Raw genomic sequence first — 20,640 nt, 5'->3', positions numbered from 1 at the left:
CAAAGTTTGTCAATCAAAAAGATTATAATATGCTGTGCTCTATGCCACATGGCTTTTTTTTTTTTTTTTTTTTTACTAATTTACAACGGTATATAAGAACCTGTGCACTCTTCAGGAGGCACAGTCAAGTTCCATTAAATACATTTTTCTGTGAACCACATTTGGAAATAAAGAATAAGAAATAAAATGTGTAAAAGTATTGCAGTATATTAAAGATGAATGTAATTATCTGGATTATGCACAAATCAAATTAACTGCTCACAGATAATAAAATATTACAAATGATAAGTAAATGGTAACATTTAGTGACATGATTTAGCTAATGATTTGCTGCAGTGAACAAACTCTAAATGTTGCTATCCAAAAAGGAACCTTGGTGAAAACTGGAAACTCATGGATGATGGTTATTTATTGAAACAAAATGTATTTCTTTCCTTTTATTGCCTCTCTGGTGTTAGTGCCATTGAAATAATCAAATGCTATATATTTGTTTTTGAAACATCTGTAGGTCAGTTTCTGTTGGAATTGGGGTTTGATACTATACTTGACGAAGTTGGGTATTTTATCTACCTGAAATCAGATCCAAAATGGAAAAATGCACCCACTATTAGAACCCCTGTGTTTCATTTACTGCCTTTTAATTTCAGAGTCATTTTGTCTGAAGTCATAAGCTAAAGTTTTACCAAAAAATGAGCTACTAACATGTTCAAGCATTTTATTTTTATGCAACAATAAATGTGGATTTGGGAAACCTAGATATATGCAATTGTGTTAAATCTCCAAAGTCTTACTTTAAGCTTTTAAAGATGTGAACTTTTGACATTGACAGAATATTTAACCACTACTGCTACTTCTTTCCTCCAGATCATTGCAGCAGGTCTGAAAACTCAACAGAACATCTTCTGTTGAACTTAGTATTCTACAGCAGAATTTAGAGAAAAAAAATGACTGACAGCTCAGACCATTAAAGAATTGCTTCATAGATAGTGGCATTGATTAAATGTCTAAGGCCAGTGTTTAGAAGTATGACCTTGGTATTTAAGGAATTAAGTGCACCATACCAAAAACGGGATACTATATAAGAATCAGATTTAAAGTTAAATCAGAACATTTCAGAATGTAGAACATAATCAATAGATATTTATGTTACTTGCATTGTGCTTTTATGTCTAGACTTCATCTGTAAATGGTCCTTTTACTGACTATAGTTATATTTTGGGCCCGTACTTAGAGTAAATGATAGGAATACAGCTGTTGATATTCCAAATTGTCTGAATGCACTGCACAGTGACCAGCTCAGATGTGCTTTATTGGGCTGGACCATGTGGTATTGATGGTTATTACTCATTAATATCTCCTTGCATCCTTGAGAGGCAACCAGCCTTAATGTTTTACCTCAGAAAGCTATAATGAATTGTGCTTGTGAAAGATGTAGCTGACCTCCTGTTCATGGTATCCACAGGTTTTTCCTTTGGATTATATCCTGATCACAGTCATCACAGTGTACTTTGTACTCACATCCATGGCCGGTATTCGCCATATAGGCATCTGGTTCTTCTGGATAAGGGTAAGCAAGGCCCCGCTTCTATGCTATCTTCAAAACTTTGCAGGTACAAATGCACTATTACATTAACATAAACATTGTTTTTCTTTGCAGCTGTACAAAATAAGACCTAAAAGAACCCGCCCCCAGGCTCTTCTCTTCCTCTGTATGATTCTTCTCTTGATTGTCCTTCATACCAGCTACATGATCTACAGCCTTGCCCCACAATATGTCATGTATGGCAGCCAGAAATATCTTGTACAGGTGAGGACAAATGTATGTATATCTCTGTATATTTCTAGGTTTTAGTCTTGCTTTTGAGATCGAGCTCTGAGGATGAGGCTCTAATGATGTCAGTGTTGGTCAGTCAGTGGTTTCAGACTACTTTGGTCCAGCTGGGTGTAGGCAGCAGTATGGTCTCTATGGGCTGATAGTGGGGCCTTTAGACTCTTGTTCTTTTTTGATTCTGTCTATCTATATTAGACTACGTGGCTACTACTGTGTGGATCTGTTGTTTGACAGTCAACCCTGATCTGATGTAGCTCTGCTGCTCTTTCTCTCGCTGCGTGTGGGTGTGTGCATGTGTTTTAGATGCACCCTTGTGTCTATACTTCGTCTCAAAAAATCTTTTTAAAAAACATAATTAAAATGCACCACGGTGTTGTTTTGCTGAAACAACCTCTTTTTAAAAGAGAGAAAAGAACCTTTTTAAAAACCAGCTCCATATGACTCACAGGGTGAACAGTTCTTACAGTAACTGCTGCTGTCTTTTCACCTGCAATATTTGAATACATTGTTTCACAGTGTCATTTATACCAGCTTAGACATATACAAAGTAGTGTATATGTAGCAGATATTCAGAATGGTGCACAGTAAATACCTCAAACTTGAGCCTTCTGGTTACTTTAGTAATCAATGAACTTCTTTTAAGTGAAAGTAATCCTTGAAAATGACATTCAAAAAACAAAAACAAAAAATGACACATTCTACTTACCTGTTGTTTGTCTATGATTTATTGCCCTGGTAGGATGTGAATAATGTTTATTTATTTAATGTATCCATTGCAAAATTGATAACATCATCTGGAATCAAAACTGCTTGGAGATTTTTCTGATACTTTGTAAGATGTAAGTTTGTCTCATACTTTATGAGTAAAAGGCTGTTGCTATTGGGCATTTTTCTAGTATTATAGATTTCCAGAGATTATGCATTTATGTTCCTTTGAAAACCTAAATCAATTTGTACATCCTGGAGTAGTTTGTAGTGTTTCTTTGCTAAATGGATACATGCCTCTTGTGTTTTTTGGTCAGAGTCAGATGCCCTCAGCAGGTCCTACATCTGGGAATACCACTGTTGGCATCACAAAGATCTGTGATGCTGACGCACCTGAGGGTAAGTCTGTCATCTCTGCTAGCACAGTAAAGTAGTATTGGTCGAATTGTGAGATGTTGGAATAACTTACAACACATCATCAAATATTTATTATTCACAAGTCAGGTCTATACAAGAAGAGAGAAAGGACAGTGTACAACCAAGCCATTTCGTGTAGAACACTGTTCAGTAATCTTTATCACCATTCATTATTCATTAGACGGAATAACAAACAGACAAATATTTACTAATGCAGTACGTGGCCCTGTGCTGTCTCCATGCCAACGCTTATTATAGTAAATCAGCCATGAAAACACAAATGTGTGAATGTACATAATAGGAGTGAGCTTTATCACAATCATTTATTAATTTGCCTAATGCTCAAGTCAAGCTCTTCTCGGTGGTGGAGCGGACATGATGCAATTATTATATTTGGTTAAGAAGCCAGAGATAGTTTTAGAGATAGAGGACGTATCTTGAAATATGAAGCAAAATGTGTCTGTCTATCCATCCGTCTGTAATATCTACTGGATCAAACTGCGCGGTCATGAAAATGGATTCTTAAGTAGATGTCGGAGAATCACTAAAACTGCACTCCAGCTAATGTTAACTGTAAATCCTAAGGATGAAAGGAAACAAAGATGAAAATAAACACACTTCATCCTCTACTATATATGTCACATCTTAGTTTTTGTTTCATCCCAATGTAACCACATATACATTCAGAGTGATTTTTAGATGCAGTAAACCCAATTTTATCCTGAAGAAAAGCTGGGCTCTTGTGCATGTTTAATTTTTTTAGTGGGGGTCTGTAAGTGCACTGGATAATGATTTATTTTTTTTATTTTTATTATTTTATGTAAATGAATCAAAGCATTGAGCCATAAACAGTCCGCTCCAGAAAACACAGAATTAGACTGCAATTCGAATAACAAAGGATTGCTTATGGGTTGAAATGTCAAGTATGTAATAAAAATAGAGCAAAGATCATGTGAAAACAGTTAAGTAGAAGTGGTTAATTTTTTTAGTCAATTAAATATCAAGCATATCTATATTTCCTATATTATATATGTCCTCCTAAATTTTACTGTGTCTGTCTTAAATGATTGCTTTGTTGAATTAATTATATGCAGATGCATATATCACAGTTATGGTCATTTGTAAACTATTTTATTCTTTTGATATTTTTTGTTTTAGTTTGGTTGATTACAGTCGTACAACATCACACTGCACAAACTGGCCTCTAACAAGCCACAAACAAACATCACACTTCCCACAGTCCCTGCACTAGTCTCCTGCAGCGCCACTCTCATTCGCCGTGTGGTCAGTCCGGCCCAGTCCTCTTCTTGTGCCACCAACTGAATATTGACTGCTCAGAGATTGCCATTGCTTTCTGTTCATTTAAGTTAACAAATAGCTGCAGACAGAAACTTAACCAAAATATGTCATCGATGACGGTTATGATTCATTGTTCATCACAGTCACAACAAAAGAGTTCCTTGCTATCCACAGCACGGCACCTCTCTTCTTCCTCTACTCTTTCTCTCTTTCTGCCCTCTGACTGGCTCATATTAGATATCGATCCACCTTCTTGACATTTGGCAACCAATCAGTGACAAATGACAACCTGTGACCATGATAACAGTTTTTTTTTTTTTGTAGCTATACGTTTTGTCTCTGCTGCACCGAGTTGTTTTTTATCTCTTGAAGGCTCTCAAATCGATAAATACTAAATACTGCAGGCTAGGCTGACCTGTGAATGATTATCACAAAAAAAAATCCCAAATCAAAGGTGATTCACCCTGAAAATGAGAAAGTAGCCTTGTTATACAGTATATGTTACTTGAGGAGGAGCTTTATTTATGTCTGTAAGTGTATTGTCCATTATATTATTTATTATGTCTTTTGGTTCCACGTTAAGACCATATTTTCTGAAGAGTTCCCCACAGTGTGTCAGTTCCTGTGAAGAAGTTCCCTACAGTGCCTCCCATCGCCATTAAAGCAGTATGTGAGTCTGGACCTATTGTGGCAGAAAAGTTTTGAATGACAATGAGGTGTACAGTATGCCGGAATAAAGCAAAGATGTTAGATAGCCATTATTGAGTTGTTTTTCATGAATAATTTTCACTTTATCCAACAGTACTGAAAATCCATTGCAATAGAGGGAGACAGGCAGAAAATAGAAAGATAAAGGAGAGGTAGTTGAGTAACTGCAGAGATGAGAGGCATGATTTTATTTGTTTACAATAATCTGATGTGTATTCACACACATTTAGCTTCTTTCCTACTCGTGGGTAGGCTAAACAGTTTTGTTCCACATTGAAGAAAATAGGCCTTGCCCAATTAAATTAGCTGATCAAGCTGCTTTGAATAAACTACAAAGTTGACGTTGACCCGCTGGTACTTCAAAGATGTTGCAGCTGCTTGTTGTTGTATTAATTATATAGCAAGTATAGTATAGGAAAATGTGTCATGCAGTAGGCAGTAGATGTGTGAAGATATTGCCGCATTCCTTATGTTTGACAACACTGTATGTGTGTCTCATTGTAGTTTCAGTTTTAGACATACACGTTGGATCACACACTCTCCAGTTCAACTGAACTACAGTCTTTTAATGATTTAATCTTTTACATGTGATCTTGTAAGAAATTTGATGACATCAGAAGCTGAAAAATGATAAAATAAATATTATCTTTTATTACTAAGTTTTGATTAGTAAAAACATAGCCTCCCACTTGGAATATAAACACATCTGCAATAAATAGCAACAATAAATAGCAGTGGCAATAATGTAATTTTATTGAATGCTTACCGATGCTTAATGAATCAGCACATTATTTCTGTAAGAATATTTATTGTAAAGATACTGACTGTGTACTGTGTGAAAGACCAGGGCCGTATAGGGCCTATGTAGTTTTGTCATTTCTGTCCAAATAAAGAACTGGAAAATGTGCCTTTGTTGCTCAGATCATAGCAGAATCTGGAACCAGTCTCGTTCATGAAATGAATGGCACAAACCTTGACAGATATGGTGACCTGAGTGTGACCACGCTCATCTAAATAGGGATGTCTTGACTACAAACTAAATCAAGCGGAGATGAAAACAAACTTAAACATGCTACATATAAGTATAAAAGAAAGCATCACATTAATGTCTCTGAGCAGTGCCTCTTTGTATCATCAATGTGCAGCCTGAAGAACCATAATTCTACGTTTATACAACATAGAGGTGCTAATGGACAAATGTCTGACTTTTGAAAGAGGTACAGCATTTTGGCCCTATTTTCATGGCACCTTGCACAAAAGGCAGTCACTGGTCATTGGTTGCTATTTTCGTGGCCAGAGGCCCCCCGCTCAGCTTAAGTATATTTAGAAACTGGTATGATTAGGCAGAATACCATGACCAATTAAATCATCATCATAAAATCAGTGTATTTACAAAGTCTTCGTGGAGAGGAGTGTCTAGAACTGCTTCTCCTATGAGAGACCTGGAGGTGCAGAGTATGGAATATACAGTATAGAAGAATACTGTATATTCTAAATATGAATGCCATAATTAATATGCTGCTAAGAGTAGATTTGTCCCGTTTAAGCAGGAATGTATCTTTTGTTCTTAAAACCCTTTTCCCCATACATAATCACAACCAGTTTCATACCAAAAAACAATACTTCACAAATAGTCACCTGTGCAGAAATAATAGTTTCAATTAAAAATACTAATTTAGATTTGAACTAAAATAAAATACAAACACAAATAGGCACATTGCATTATTTTGGTAGTTAGTTACATTTCCCTACGTGGTTAATAAGGTTGCATTCAATTAATGCGGTTAGCACATGACAATAATGCCACTACTGCCAACTTAATTGTATAAACTGACAAGTCCTCATAACATTCCTGTTTACATGACTATACAGAGAGAATTGTGGCAATTAATTGGATCGTCTTTGTGCAGTTGTTTGTTTTAACACTAATTTGTTTCCTTTCCCATGACAATTACAAATAACCCAAACACATCTAGCCGTGATTCTGAAATACGACATCATGTTGTGTATTTGAGCCTGTTAGTTGTATCTCACTGGAAGTAAAGATGTAGATAGCAGCAGAAGAGCCGGGTGTGTTCCTGGCACCGCAGGACCCTCAGCTGGTAAGAGCAGAAATCAGGGTTTCTAGTGTTAATCACTGAGAACACATGTCAAATGAGCGTGGGATCAGTTCATCTACACACATTTTTGGCATTCTCCAGTGCTGTTATATTAAAGGAGTCACTGTGCCAGAAAGTTAGTAGGACAATGGCCAGCAGTATTTCTACTCAGTCTTTTGACTAGCGTATGAAAACTGATCCTGTTTTGGTCATATTGGAAATGGCTCCTGCTTTCATAACAGCCGTTGTACCACCTGCCATGAGGAGGAGGAAGTATCAAGCAGAGACAACACATGCGACTGAGAGTGAATACATCAGGAGCTTATCGACTGATACACTGTAGACAGTAACAGGTGAAAGATTTCATTTGTGTGGTGAAAGACTGCAATTCTCTTTCACTTAATTTACACAAAGCAGCCTTTTCCAAATGGAGAGAGTGCTTCATCACTACTAGGTATATGTTGTTTTTTCTACAATGTCTGTAGCAACAAAAAGGTAGGGGAAAGGGATAGGTGAGGAGGAAAGTGTCTCCATGCCAATTAGTCAACAAACCAGATGATCTAAATGTACGTCAATATAATTTGTGTTGTTTGCTAGAGTGTCACTCTGAACATAATAGCCCTATTTTGTATTATTATCTGCTTATCTATTATTATCTGTATTTCTTTATTATCTGCTGGTGGTCTGCTGATAATAAATTGGAAAATGTTTTGTGATGACATTTTTGTGATTTTACACTACTGGTTTCACATTTAATAATTCATAAATAAAATATAGTAAATTTGAGAATGCGTACAGGATGCACATATACTGCTGCTGCACACATTCTCATATTCACATCCTATAAACCCTACCCTAACCCATCTGTTACATGATGTTGACTAAGTCTATATTTTGTTATTCGAATATTGGATGCAATCTAGGAAGCTCTAGAATTTTTTTTTTTTTTTTTTTTCAAATCCAGAGCCACATCTTTGAATCTGGCAGTGTGCTACTGTATATTGATATGATTTGTAAACATAGAAATAGTATTCTTTGTAGCATTTTTCCTGGGAGGAATAACAATTCTACAGCAGTATGACCAAGACATTCACAAACATGGATATGAATTTACATTTGCCTATTTCCTAGTTTCAGGCTCCCTTTCTTTGGATGTAAAGAACAAGAATGCAAATACACTTTGGTAGAAATGGCATTGACCCTACAACAGGCTCTGGAAAGACATAATTTTGTAATGACTCCTGGTATGACACTGGGTCAGCAGCCAGTTAAGGCAAAAGAGGGTAGAAGTCAAGCTGGTGACTGATTGGCCAGTTGGTCACAGTGGTGTGATGACACTAACTATCTTGGTGAGCAGGTGCTTAGTGCCAAGCTCTCCATTATCTTCTCTAAGGTCAAAACCGGGCCATTACTCATTTAATCACCATAATGGAAATTAATCATCAGGAGTTAGTTACCATGGCCTCAGACAACCTGAACCCCGAAGTCTTCCTTAGTATGTGATTTAACGCAGGTGTTTAGAGGTGTTTTACAATCAGAATCTCTTATGTCTGGACATAAGAGATACATACTTTTTTCTTTTCTTTTTTCCTCATTTTAGCAGCTGATGGGGGAAAACTTTGATCTTATTCCTGTATGCCTATGTATAGCCTTCAACACAATAGACCATGACATTTGTATTTGACTATCCTAACACTTGTGTTTGCTTGACGGACACTGCATTAGGTGGCTTTTACGTCTATGCCTCTGCTGCTACCAATAAGCCTCTCTGTATCCCAGTTCCCCATCATTTTTGGGCTCCAGGACCCCCACCCTACTTCTCTCACAGCCAGTCCATTTAATTTTATAGGATACTCATTTTCTCTTAAGCCATTGACACAAACTTGAACTCTTAGAGTACTAAATCTTTCCAAGTTTGATTTTAGTATATTCAATCACTTTATTTTAAAGTTCTGTTCATAAATGATTTTATTAATGAACATAATTTAAATTTTTTATGGCTCTGTGAAGCCCAGTTGAAACCTGAGGAATTCTCAGCATTAGATGAAGCTGCTCTATCAAATTATTCTTACCACCGTGATGCTCATGCTGCTGTTACTGGAGGGGGAGTTGCTTTGATCATAGACACTGAGACACTGACTTGCATCTAAGTCCATCTACATCTACACTCTGCTCTTGTCAGTGTAGATGTGAGTGTTTTTTTATGTAGTCGTACTGTACCTGATGTGCTTCATGGAAGCTGAATAAGCTCACATTTTCAGTTCTTTTTTTTTTCTTTTTTGTTGTTTTTGGACAATTGTCTAATCATTAAAGACCTCAATAATGTATATAATCAGTCAGACCCCTTTAAATAGCCCCCCCTCTCATTGATGCGTTTGATTTTATTTGATAATGATCCCTGCCATCACACATTTATCTGTCTTCATGTCCATCTCTAATGACTGCTCCCTCATCCAAGAAATTAACTGTCTCCATTGTTGTTTATTGCCATCATGTTAACGCCTCCATCATCACATTAGCAATCCCCATTATTGGTGACATAGATCCCTTGACAATCCAACCAATGACTTTAGCACACCTGACTCCATTTATTCCCCAAACCAAAAGATTGTCTTGATTAAATCTAAACTAAATAAAGTCATACATACAGCTTTATAATGGAACTTAAACATGTCAACAACAATATCATTTAATTAGGGTGCTCAAAAACACCTTTTGCAAAAAGGAATGTTTATTTCTCACTTAATATGAATAAATATAACCCCCAGGTTTTGGTTTTGATACGGGAGCTCAATTTACTAATAACTGCCCTCTGGGTCATTGCTTTAGGTTTTCTGCTGATAATTTCTTGTTCTTTTTCATCAGTAAGGTCAACACTATGGGTGACAAAATTATAAGTATTGTATGAGGGCCCTTATGCCTGCCTCATTCTGTATAAATGTTTTGCTTGTAGTGTTAGCTGAATTTTAACCATAAGCTGAAGTTTTTACCTTGGAAGACAGCATATCACATTATTCTTGAATCTAAGTGAAAAAACTTCCAGTACAGAGGAGAGTTTCCTCACGATGGACTGCTGTCTGTTTCCTAGCAACTTGCCAGTTTCCACAGCATTGTTTTTAAGAGCTTCAGGGGGAAGATGGTCATAATTTTATGTTAACTTGCCTCTGAGATGTCAGGTGCCCAAGCAATTTTCAACAAGAGACTCCATCAACCCAAACACAAATTAATAGTAATTTTCTTTGCATCAAGGGGATTATCATCAATTTGCATTACAATGGAATATGTCAGTCAAACAACACATCTTCATAATTAAACAAGAGTATAGGTCTAAAATTCAGTCAGCAAAAGACGACCTATAGTTATGTTTACACCATCTAGCAGCCATAGTAATACACTCCAGAATGACCCATAGGACCATAATATTACGTTACAAATCACTGTTAAAAAATAATTATGTTTTATGGTGTGACAACGCTGTGGTTAAGGTCTGGTTAGGTTTAGGCACAAAAACCACTCAGTTAGGGTTAGGGAACAATCATGGTTTGGGTTAAAATGATTACTTAAAACGTGGTTTCATACTTCCTTAAAGTTACGCAACCTTCGTCATCATGGCAACAGTAAACACCACCCCAACCCCAAGTAAACACTTGGGGTTGGGAACGGGAAGTGAACAGTGGTCTTTTGCAGCAAAGTCCACATTTAGCCATCCTACTATCTGGCCATCCACTCAACCCGCCTCCTCCTAATGAGGGAAAAATCATCTTATCAAGTCACCTTATATTGACGTCATCCTAATTGAGTCATGTCCCCGGGCCATAATTACTACAGCTGCTAGATGCATAACTACAGGTCGTTTTTGCCAGCCTGAATTTTAGACCTATACTGTTGTTTTTCTTTTGACGACAGGCTGCAATCAAAAGTTATTCTCCTGGAAGAAAAGTGTCCATCTTGTAATCTATATCAAATAACTTTGTGAAAGGTGTTGTTAACTCAGAGACCTATCACCTGATTCTGCAGTTCCCCTCAGCTCTACAGAGCTTTATAGTGTCTTTCATCTCATTGTTTTGGTTTAATGTCCCAAAACTTTACTGTTTTGGTTCACTGTCATCAACCCCTGTTTCCAACAGCAGCAGGCAGCTCTGATAAGCCCACTGTACACTACCTGCCCAGCACCAATATGTAGACAGACTAGCAGGTGAACATAGTGCAGCATTTAGCCTCTAAAGAGCCAGAAATTTCCCTCAGGCGTTCTCGGAAACCAAACTACAGCTAAAAGGAATATTGCAGTTACATTCATAAGACTGCCTAAAACTCGACTCCAATTTTATGTTTATAGCTTGTTGTGCTGCCCAAAAGGTGGTCAGAAAATAATTCAAGGGCAGTTTTATTGTTTCCATTGACCAGGTAAGGCCAAGTAGAACCTCATAATGTTCTGTGAATTACCATAAGCTGCCAGCATAGGAGCTCATTTTTAAGAGTTGCAGTGCCTTTTGGGTCACCCCCTCATACATATTTGAATAAGAAAATGTAACTCTTACTTTTGTTTTCATTTTGCAAATAGTTAAGATAATATGCTTAAATTAGGGGGTTGTTACAGTAATAACTTGTGTGATTGTATTACTGGACTCAGTTACAGAGATGTAGCTACATTCCCAGATCTCAAAAGTTACTTGGTGAGTAAAGCAATTTTATCATAACCAACAAAAATACGAAACAACACCCAGGTTTTAAATAACCACATTTTTCTTGGCTTCTTGCTGGTGTAGACAGTGGTTTAGGTTACATCAAGGTAAGTTAGGTTATTTAGGTTACTTTACATGTTGTTGTCGGTGTCTGCATCTGGAGGTCTAGAGCTCAAATGGATTTTTTTTCTGAAAGTGGAAAAACAAAGTTTTCACACAGAGAATAGATGCTTTTGGTGAACATTCATCGACAACACTAATATGAGAAGCTAGAGATTTTAAAATAGTTCTGTTGAAGGAACATCAGCATCCTCAAAGGACATTGGAATGAAAGTGCTCTGTTGCTTTTAAGCGAGAGCGAGAGTAGAAGCGTACAGTGTAGGCACACGATGCTCGTTGATAGAGAGGCTTTTACAAAGAACGCAATGTGTGTATGTGTGCGTGTGCGTGCGTGCATGCAGCATTTTAAGCATGCATTTGTGTTTGTGTTTGAAAGCAGAGATGAAAGTTATACATAATGCATTATGCTACACAGAGCAGCACTCACCCGGGTATCATGAGTCAAGGTGAAATTACCTGCACTCACACACTGCCCCATGCTCTTATCAGAGAACGCTAATGATTTCAAGGTGAAGCGGGTCAGCGGTGTACATGATAATATATTTAGGCAGACCACTGTTGTGAACCATCTGTAGGTCCCACTCGGAGCTTTGCAATTCAGGTGAGCAGCTGGAGAGCTACAGATGGCTGAGGTAGTAGAGGAAAATAGTGAGGTCATGGGAATGAAGATAGACTTGCTTCTTCTGTTATCTGTTGATCCTGGTGATGTAAAAACTGATGGTCGCTACACCTTCTAGGCTCCCAAAGGTCCACTCTATCTAATATTTATTATAGATGAAGCAGCACACACCTGGGTTTTCCTTTTTTTTCAAATTCCCACACTCTAGAGAGGGAAGCTTTTGAAAATATTGGCTCTAATGAATAAATTGTAAACCACGCTGAGTTATTCTAGTGGACGTCTGTGTCATGTAGCTCAGTATAAGTCTGATTGCACTGTTCATGGGGTTCAAGTCAGTGTGAAGAGCTGTGTAAAAAACAGTGTGATAGAAGCAGCTCAGCAGGGTTAGCGTTAATGCTCCAGATGGCTCTCTAACATAGCCAGACAGTGCGTTTCGTCTTCACTCCAGCTATGTGGACTTTCTCTCTTGCCTTGTTAAAAATTATACAACTCCGATTATGAGTACGTCGAAATATTTGTCTTTTTATTCCTTCAGGGTGAAAGTTAATACATGTGTTCCGAGGGGAAGCATTTTTTTCTTCCCTTTCCCTTTTTTTTTTACTGTGTTTTCACACAAAAACAATCGGAGACCCAGGCACTGCACGCGTTTCATTGACACTTTCCACATTTGACATCATAAGCGTTTCCACGTGAGCTGATACTGCTATTGATCTGACTGGCATAGACCGCAGGAATAATATGAGACTTCTTAAGATGAGTCATTCCCCTTTATGTGCATGAATGAGTATTGGCAGTCAGATCAATGGCAGTATCAGCTCTGTCAAAAACTGGAGAGCTAAGACTCAAAGATGATGTCACCAGCTTTGAAGCACAGAGCTGCTCCACAGGCAAAGAAAGCAACTGGATTTTTTAAGTAGTAAGTAAGTAAGTTTCTTGCCTCTAGTTTTTGGTTTTGGGGTGTTTATATTCATGACCACAGTGCTCAGTCAATACTGATGGAGCTGTCCATGGCAACAAAATATCATCTGACTATCTCAGAATCAGAATCATCTTTAATGGCTAAGTATGTTTACACATACAAGGAATTTGACCCTGGTTTAGTGGCTCTAAATATACTTACACAGGATAACAACACAACAATCTTCAGGAATATACACAAGGAACGACTGTGAAACAATTTCAGTGAATTGTAAACATGATATAAATAGTGCAAAGTAGAGAAGAGTGCAGGGAGTGCTGAGATAAATATTAGATGGTAAAAGAGAATGATGTTAGATAGCTTCCACATATTTTAAAGTTTGCAGCGGAGTCCCAACATACACAAAAGATTATTTTTAGATGTTATTGAAGGGTTCAGTGATAGTGGTCATGTTGTGCATGTATGTCATGAATTTTATGTGGAAAATCAATTGAAATTTGCACTTCACATAACAATGTGGAGAACTTGGAAGGGTCCCAAATGAAGTTGGATTCCCGTGACTGCATCAGAGATTCAGGGTTACATGCATAACCCATAACCTATGGTTCACTGTCTTTGTTGGCGTCTTCTTGCATGTACCTTTGCCTTTTCAATGTGTAATACTGGATATATTTGATGCAAGGCTCCATTAAATGTTACATCATTCCACTTTTATTCATTGTTTAAGCCATATTCACATTGACAGTGACATAGTTTTCCTCTTTTCGAAAGATTGGTTGTCTTTTTTAGTTACAGTGACAAAATTGCCCGAGGCACTGCTCCATGTAGTAGTAGCAGCCTGTTTAGGCTCTTAAGTGAGTATAGACCCCCTTTATAACACAGATGTATAACAAGTGCTACATTTGTGCAATTATAAACACCATGTAGCGATAGATGTGTCACATTTCATTGCACTCATGCTGTTTTTGTGGATGATAGTCCACACCACAGAGAGGTTACTTCTCACATTTCTCAATTATTTATTTATTATTTATGGTTGATTTGATAGGGACAGATGCATTGTACATAGACAAACTGAAGATAGCTATCAGATGTAAGTATCATAGTGTTTATAGCAGATGCTAATTTGTAACACCCTGCCCTAGAAGGGCTTTTGTGAAAATAAGAGATTAAAACAGTGAAAAATAAAATATTAAAACAGTGAGGTAAAAGAAGGTAAATTGAGTACATCAAGATACAATAAAAGTAAAAGTTTTTTTAATTTATAATAAATAAAAATAAAAATCCTGTGTCTTCCAGCTGGAATTATGATTCCCTCACATATAAATGTCTCTGCAAACCTACGCAGAGGAGTGTGTTAACCCCAAAATCTCAACAACGCATAATGCAGACCTGTGTGTCAAGCAAGTAGGTTGATTCAACTCCTGTTGGGAGGCTGGTCTGGAGCAGACAAGAAAATAAGCATGAACGTACTACATACAAGTATTTTTTTTAAAAGCCAGCAAACATATCAGAGTAACATATTCCCCTCTTCCTTACATCTTTCAAAGGTTTCTGTATGAGCTTGTGAAAAATGTGAAAAAAAAAACTGAACAAAGTAACTTAACTTTTGGATCAGACACAAAGTGATGTTTATCTCCTCGCATTGTCTGAAAACAGCCCTGGTCTGAAGACATCTACATGCCCGTGACAGAAGCCCTTCGATTGCGTCGTGGCCCGAAGTGCGTGGAGGCGCAAGGGCCCGTTCAACACTGCTTGCAGCTTTAATTTTTTGTTTGTTTGTTTGTTTTTTTTGCTTTGTACTGTTTGTTGTTGTGCTGTTGTATGTTTTGATTGTGGGGGACTAAAGGATGCAAATTAGCTTCGAGCTAACTCCAGTGCAGTGCATCTTTAATGTTTAAAACTGCACAGTGTCCCAATCAATAAATCAAATCAAAATAAATAGCTTCTCAAAATATTTGCTGTGAGCAGCTTTGCCTTTAAAACAGCAGCAGTTCTCCTCGGTACACTTTAACACAGTTTTTCATGGTGAAAGAATGTTCTTCTGTGGATTTATTATTTAGGCCATCTCAGGTGCTTCTTCATGTAATCCCAGATTGACTCCATGATGTTGAGATCAGGGATCTGTTGGGGCCATACCATACCAACTCTTGCAGGACTCATTATTCTTCTTGTTGCTGAAAATAGTTCTTTATGACTCTAGCTGTATGTTTTGGGTCATTGTCATGTCATGAATAAATTTGGGACCGATCAGACACCTCTCTGATGGTATTGCATAATGGATAAGAATCTAAACATCTAAGGTGCCTAAAACTTTTGCACAGTGCTGTATATATGTACATATGTATATGTATACTTAAATTTAAAAAAATATATATATCGGCACCTATCAGACAACATACACGGCAATACCGATATATCTTGGATAGGCCAATATCGGCCAACTGATATATCTGTCGGGCTCAAATTTGAAGAAATGACAGATGTCAGAATAAAAGCAGAAATGCCCAAATTGAACGTTACTTGTGTACAAAACATCCATGAAACAAATACTTGATAAAAAAAAACACCTTTTGGCTTCAAAACAAGTTCAACAAGTCATCATCTTGTGTTGAACACATTGATGAAATTTTTTGCTTTTGAATGTTGTTTGTCTTTAATTTTATGTGTATTTTATGTTAACTTGCATGCAAGAATATCAACAAGATTTAAGAGGGCCTTTTTTGTGTTTTCTCTTTGCTTTTCAGACCAGTGCACTGTGACGAGATCATACCTTTTCCTTCACAAGTTTTGGTTCTTCAGCACTATTTACTACTTTGGTAACTGGGCCTTTATTGTGGTAAGTCCAATGATGTAAATAAGATGCGATCATCACCTGGAATAACAGTTAGAATCTTCTCTGTAGGACTTTGGGGGAAAAAGAGCTGATACAGGTTGTATTTTGATAATGTTGGCAAAATAAATTAAAAAAAAGTGAATTGAGTTATTTTTTATCTTTTGGACAATAAATAAATTACAGTAACAACATCTATAACACATTTAATTTAGTTCAAAAGCAGTTCAAGAGTATTTTCTTCAGGGAAGAGTGTGAGAGCAGGAGCCCATAATTTAATTTATACTCACAAAATGGTTACAAGGAAATTATTTTCTAAGCCTGTGCACAGTTAATCTCCTCAGCAAAATGTTTAATAGCCTTCCTCCTCATGCTGTTGATGCATTATATCAATCAGATGATCCTCACCAAGTATTTCCTAATGTGTGATTTGCTTATTATTTTTAGGCTTTTCTCATCGGTCTGGTGGTGTCCTGCTGCAGAGGGAAGAAATCTGTGATTGAAGGAGAGGTGGAGGCCGATGACTCAGACATAAGTGATGATGAATATGTGCACTGAAAATCAGTATTCGCCTGGAGGGGTTTATAGATATTCCAACCATAACTTAAAGGGACTAGAAAGTACAATTTCTTAAACAAATAAATGAATGTCATTAATTTGTCAATTTAATGTATTGGTTTTAAGGAGTTATTGCAGTGGTGTCTTGTGGATTCCAGCCTTGTTTTGAGTTGACAGGTCTCTCCCCTTAATGAGAATGCTTAGACTGATTGTTGTGTCTTTCTCAGTCAATGTTATTGACACAAATTGGTCATTTTTCTACTGGAGGACACATACTTATTGCAGCAGCAGAGACAGACAGACTCTGCTCCAAAACTTTATGTCTAAGCTTTATGTGGAGACAGACTTTAGACAAAAACTTTCTTTTTTACATTATTTAAGCACTTTTTAGACCATTAAAATTGCTACTGTATGACAATATCAATAGTTGGCTTTAAAATACATTTTAAGATAAAATCCTTAATGTGATTGCAGTTGATATTACATAAACTTGTCTCCCAGTTTGTTTTCTTAAAAGCTAACTGGTAAAAAAAAATGATTCCTTAGTGTTGACAGCAGTAACATTGTCAAAGTTTATTTTACTTGTCATTGTCTGAGGTTAATCATAGTGTGAGTGGATTTACTGCTTTTTTTCTCTTCATTTAGTTATTTGCAGACTACTTTGCAGACCATTACAGTATGTAAGCCAATTTTACTAAACTTGCATACGTGCACTGTGTGTGTGAAATGTAAAGGACCATTTGCAGATGTTGTGTTTTCAAGGTTTCATTAACTCTTGGTTTTTAATTAAATGGGTTCAACAGCTTTTTGCTCTCTGTGTTGGAAGAACATGTGGAGAAAAAAAAAGAAAAATTGAATTAATCAAAAAATGGATGTAATTTTCTTTTAATTAAGGAGTACTTTGCGTTTCTTGAGTTTATCAACAGCAGGCTTGCAACTATTAACAGCTTTTTTCCCGTATTTAATTTCTTTTTGGTACATTTAGTGTCAAAGTGAATACAAAATGTTGATTCACAGATAAATTAATAAATTGATAGGCAATATGAATATGAATGACACGTTTAATTTGGAAGTTAAATGTTAGTGCCTCATGAATGCATATTACTATGATGGGCACACATTACTGTATTTGCAACCCTAAATTAACCTCACAGAAACCAGTCTGAATCTGTTTTTGCTTTGAGATATTAGTCTGGTAACCTTCAGTTAGAATTGAGGGAGCCAGCTGCTGGAAGCCAAAGCAAACAGGGGTGCGGATAGATGATGATGATGATGATGATGATGAACACAGAAGCAGCATCACACATAGTTTTCAGCTGTGATTGGTTAAAAAGATGCTGTAATGGATGTTGTGTCAATATTAAATTATACCTGTATTTAAAGAAATAAAACCACTTCAAATACACTCCACATCGGTCTAGACAATAATATTTTTTTTCTATTTTGAAACATTTTCAACCTTTCTTTTTTTATTCAGTATTCATTGCAAATTCTGCATTGTGAAATCTCTCCTCCCCACAACATGACGTTGCCATGCTACAAACCTGCAGCTTAAGTAGAAAAAGAGCCATAACTGCAGGGTTGCTATTCTATTAGTATTTTAGCATGATAGTTGTGTGTTGAATTTTGCAATCTATGTTAGAGTTATTTAAAGGGATGTTGGTGGTTATTTTGTGTTCATATCAAATAACTATGTTGATGTGCTATTACATTAGTGAATAGTTAAAGTTGGCTAGCTTTAGAATGACTGCTGGTGTTTGAATCAGACTCTTTTTCTATTAAAACCCTTGCAAAACTGCATGGGGAGCATCTTTTCAGCAGTGTGAGTCACAACCATTGTTTTTCATTGCTAGTCTATCGCTGCCTTCAAATGTAACCAACCTCTGATCATTTCTCATATCGCTGTCTCTAAAGCATATTGGCAGCCTGTGGTTTCTATTGATTGATTAATTTCTTATGAATCTCTATCTGTGACATAAATGTTTGTGATGAGGATGACTTGTTACAAAATTATGACCACAATGTGTTCAGATTTCACAGAATCTATCCAGGGGCTAGAAAGTATATACCCACAATCGGTATTTTTTTAATTTAATCTTTATTTAGTCAGGCAGTCTCATTGAGATTAGGATCTCCCCAAGAGAGACCTGAGAATAAGAAACATTCATAAGACAAGAACACAATCAGCAGACAGAAACAACACAATAAACAAGAAATTAATGAAAAAAACAATTACAAGAATCATAAAAAAAACATCACATGATAAAGCTTTAAAATCTCCAAAGGGAATGTAAGACAAATATGAGGGCAGTTTATTCCATTTCAAAGGTGCAGAGTACCTGAAACCAGCTCTGCCAACATTAGTGCGAACATGAGGGATATCTAAGGTTAAGTAGTTACTGGATTGTGCACTGTAGTTACTAGATTTAAATGAGAGAAGACATGTGAGGTAGTTTGGAAGCTTTATAGATGAATAACATGAGATGGTTATTTCTTCTTGTCTGTAAGTGTCTGGAAGTCCATCCAACCTTGTGACACAGAACAACAATGAGTACGAAATTTGTCATTTGTGATAAAGTGTAATGCACTATCATACACAGGGTTTAACTGCTGAAGTATAGATAGGGCAGTATGGCAACACAAAATATCTTCATAGTCAAGGACAGACATGATGGTTGACTGCACAATAGTTTTACAGGTGGAAGAAGACAGACAACCTTTGATTCTATACAAGAAGCCTACTTTGATTTTTGATTTTTGCGTCAAATGTTGAATATGAATCTTGAATGATAGTCTGCTGTCAAGCCAATATAAAGTATTTGACTCAGCAAGAGTAATATGGGTGCCATTTAAAGTTTTAATGGCAGGATAGTCAGAGTTACTGGTGGAGGTGGAGAATACCATGCACCTGGCCTTTTCTGCATTTAAAACTGGTCTGTGACTAAGAACTGATAATTGGAAAGCATTAAAGACAAACTGAAACTGAGTCAGGGCCTGGGCTGGGTTAGAGCCAAGGGCATATAAAATTGTATCACCTGCAAAAAAAAGTGGACATTGAAGTATTGATTAGATAGAATTATGTTATTTAAGTGTATAATGTAAACAGCAATGGACCAAGGATAGACCCTTGTGGCACCCCATTCCTGATGGTAAGAGGTCTTGACTGAGCACCATCAGCAACAACAGTCTGAGTTCTCTCTGTGAGGTAAAAGTGGAACCAATTAAGCATGGCTTCATCTAAACCTACAGGCTGTAGTTTATGAAGTAGGATTTTATTATCTATGGTATCAAATGCTTTTGAGAGGTCAATGAAGAGAGCAGCACAAAATTGTTTTTTATCCAGGGAGGAGACGTTGTTATCAATGACTGAAACTGCAGCTGTTATTCTGCTGTGACCCAGGCAAAAAACAGACTGTTGTGGCTTTAGTGAGTTTAGTGAATGAATAAAGGTGTGTAGTTGTAAATTGACCGATGATTATAGGATCTTTGCTAAGAAAGGAAGTTTAGATATTGGACGGTAGTTGTTGAGATTGGAGAAATCAATACCTTTCTGTAAGGGTACTACTAAGGCACTTTTCCACGAAGCTAGAATCATGCTTGTTAAAAAGGTTTAGTTAAAAATATGTGCTAAATGTGAACAGATTAAGGGGCACTTAGAAGAAGAAGATATGGGTCAAGATTATCTGCACCAGTGTTTCTGCATGCATTTAACCTAAAGCAGAGCTTTGTGAACATCTGCACTGCTTACCTAACTAAAAGAAAATTAAAATAAAATAATAAAATAAGGACATGCATTGAATAAAATTGACAGTTAAATACACCAGTCCTTGGATTAGCCTATAACTACTCA

At 36.7% G+C, this 20,640-nt stretch overlaps 1 protein-coding gene across 1 annotated transcript in view; it reads left to right on the top strand.

Moving 5' to 3' along the window:
* lmbrd1 (LMBR1 domain containing 1) overlaps positions 1 to 18,200 on the top strand; it is a 67,992-nt gene extending 49,792 nt beyond the window's left edge. The window contains exons 12-16 of the mRNA XM_042433666.1: positions 1,463 to 1,567; positions 1,658 to 1,807; positions 2,854 to 2,935; positions 16,147 to 16,238; positions 16,680 to 18,200. Of these exons, the coding sequence (XP_042289600.1) occupies positions 1,463 to 1,567; positions 1,658 to 1,807; positions 2,854 to 2,935; positions 16,147 to 16,238; positions 16,680 to 16,790 (540 nt within the window). The 3' untranslated portion in view covers positions 16,791 to 18,200. The remainder of the gene's footprint in view (positions 1 to 1,462; positions 1,568 to 1,657; positions 1,808 to 2,853; positions 2,936 to 16,146; positions 16,239 to 16,679) is intronic.
* The last annotated feature ends 2,440 nt before the right edge of the window (positions 18,201 to 20,640 follow it).

This window comes from Thunnus maccoyii, chromosome 14, assembly GCF_910596095.1.
Source record: "Thunnus maccoyii chromosome 14, fThuMac1.1, whole genome shotgun sequence".
Taxonomy (NCBI): domain Eukaryota; kingdom Metazoa; phylum Chordata; class Actinopteri; order Scombriformes; family Scombridae; genus Thunnus; species Thunnus maccoyii.
Note: the sequence above shows the minus strand (reverse complement) of the source record. Positions and strands in the feature narration are given on the sequence as shown.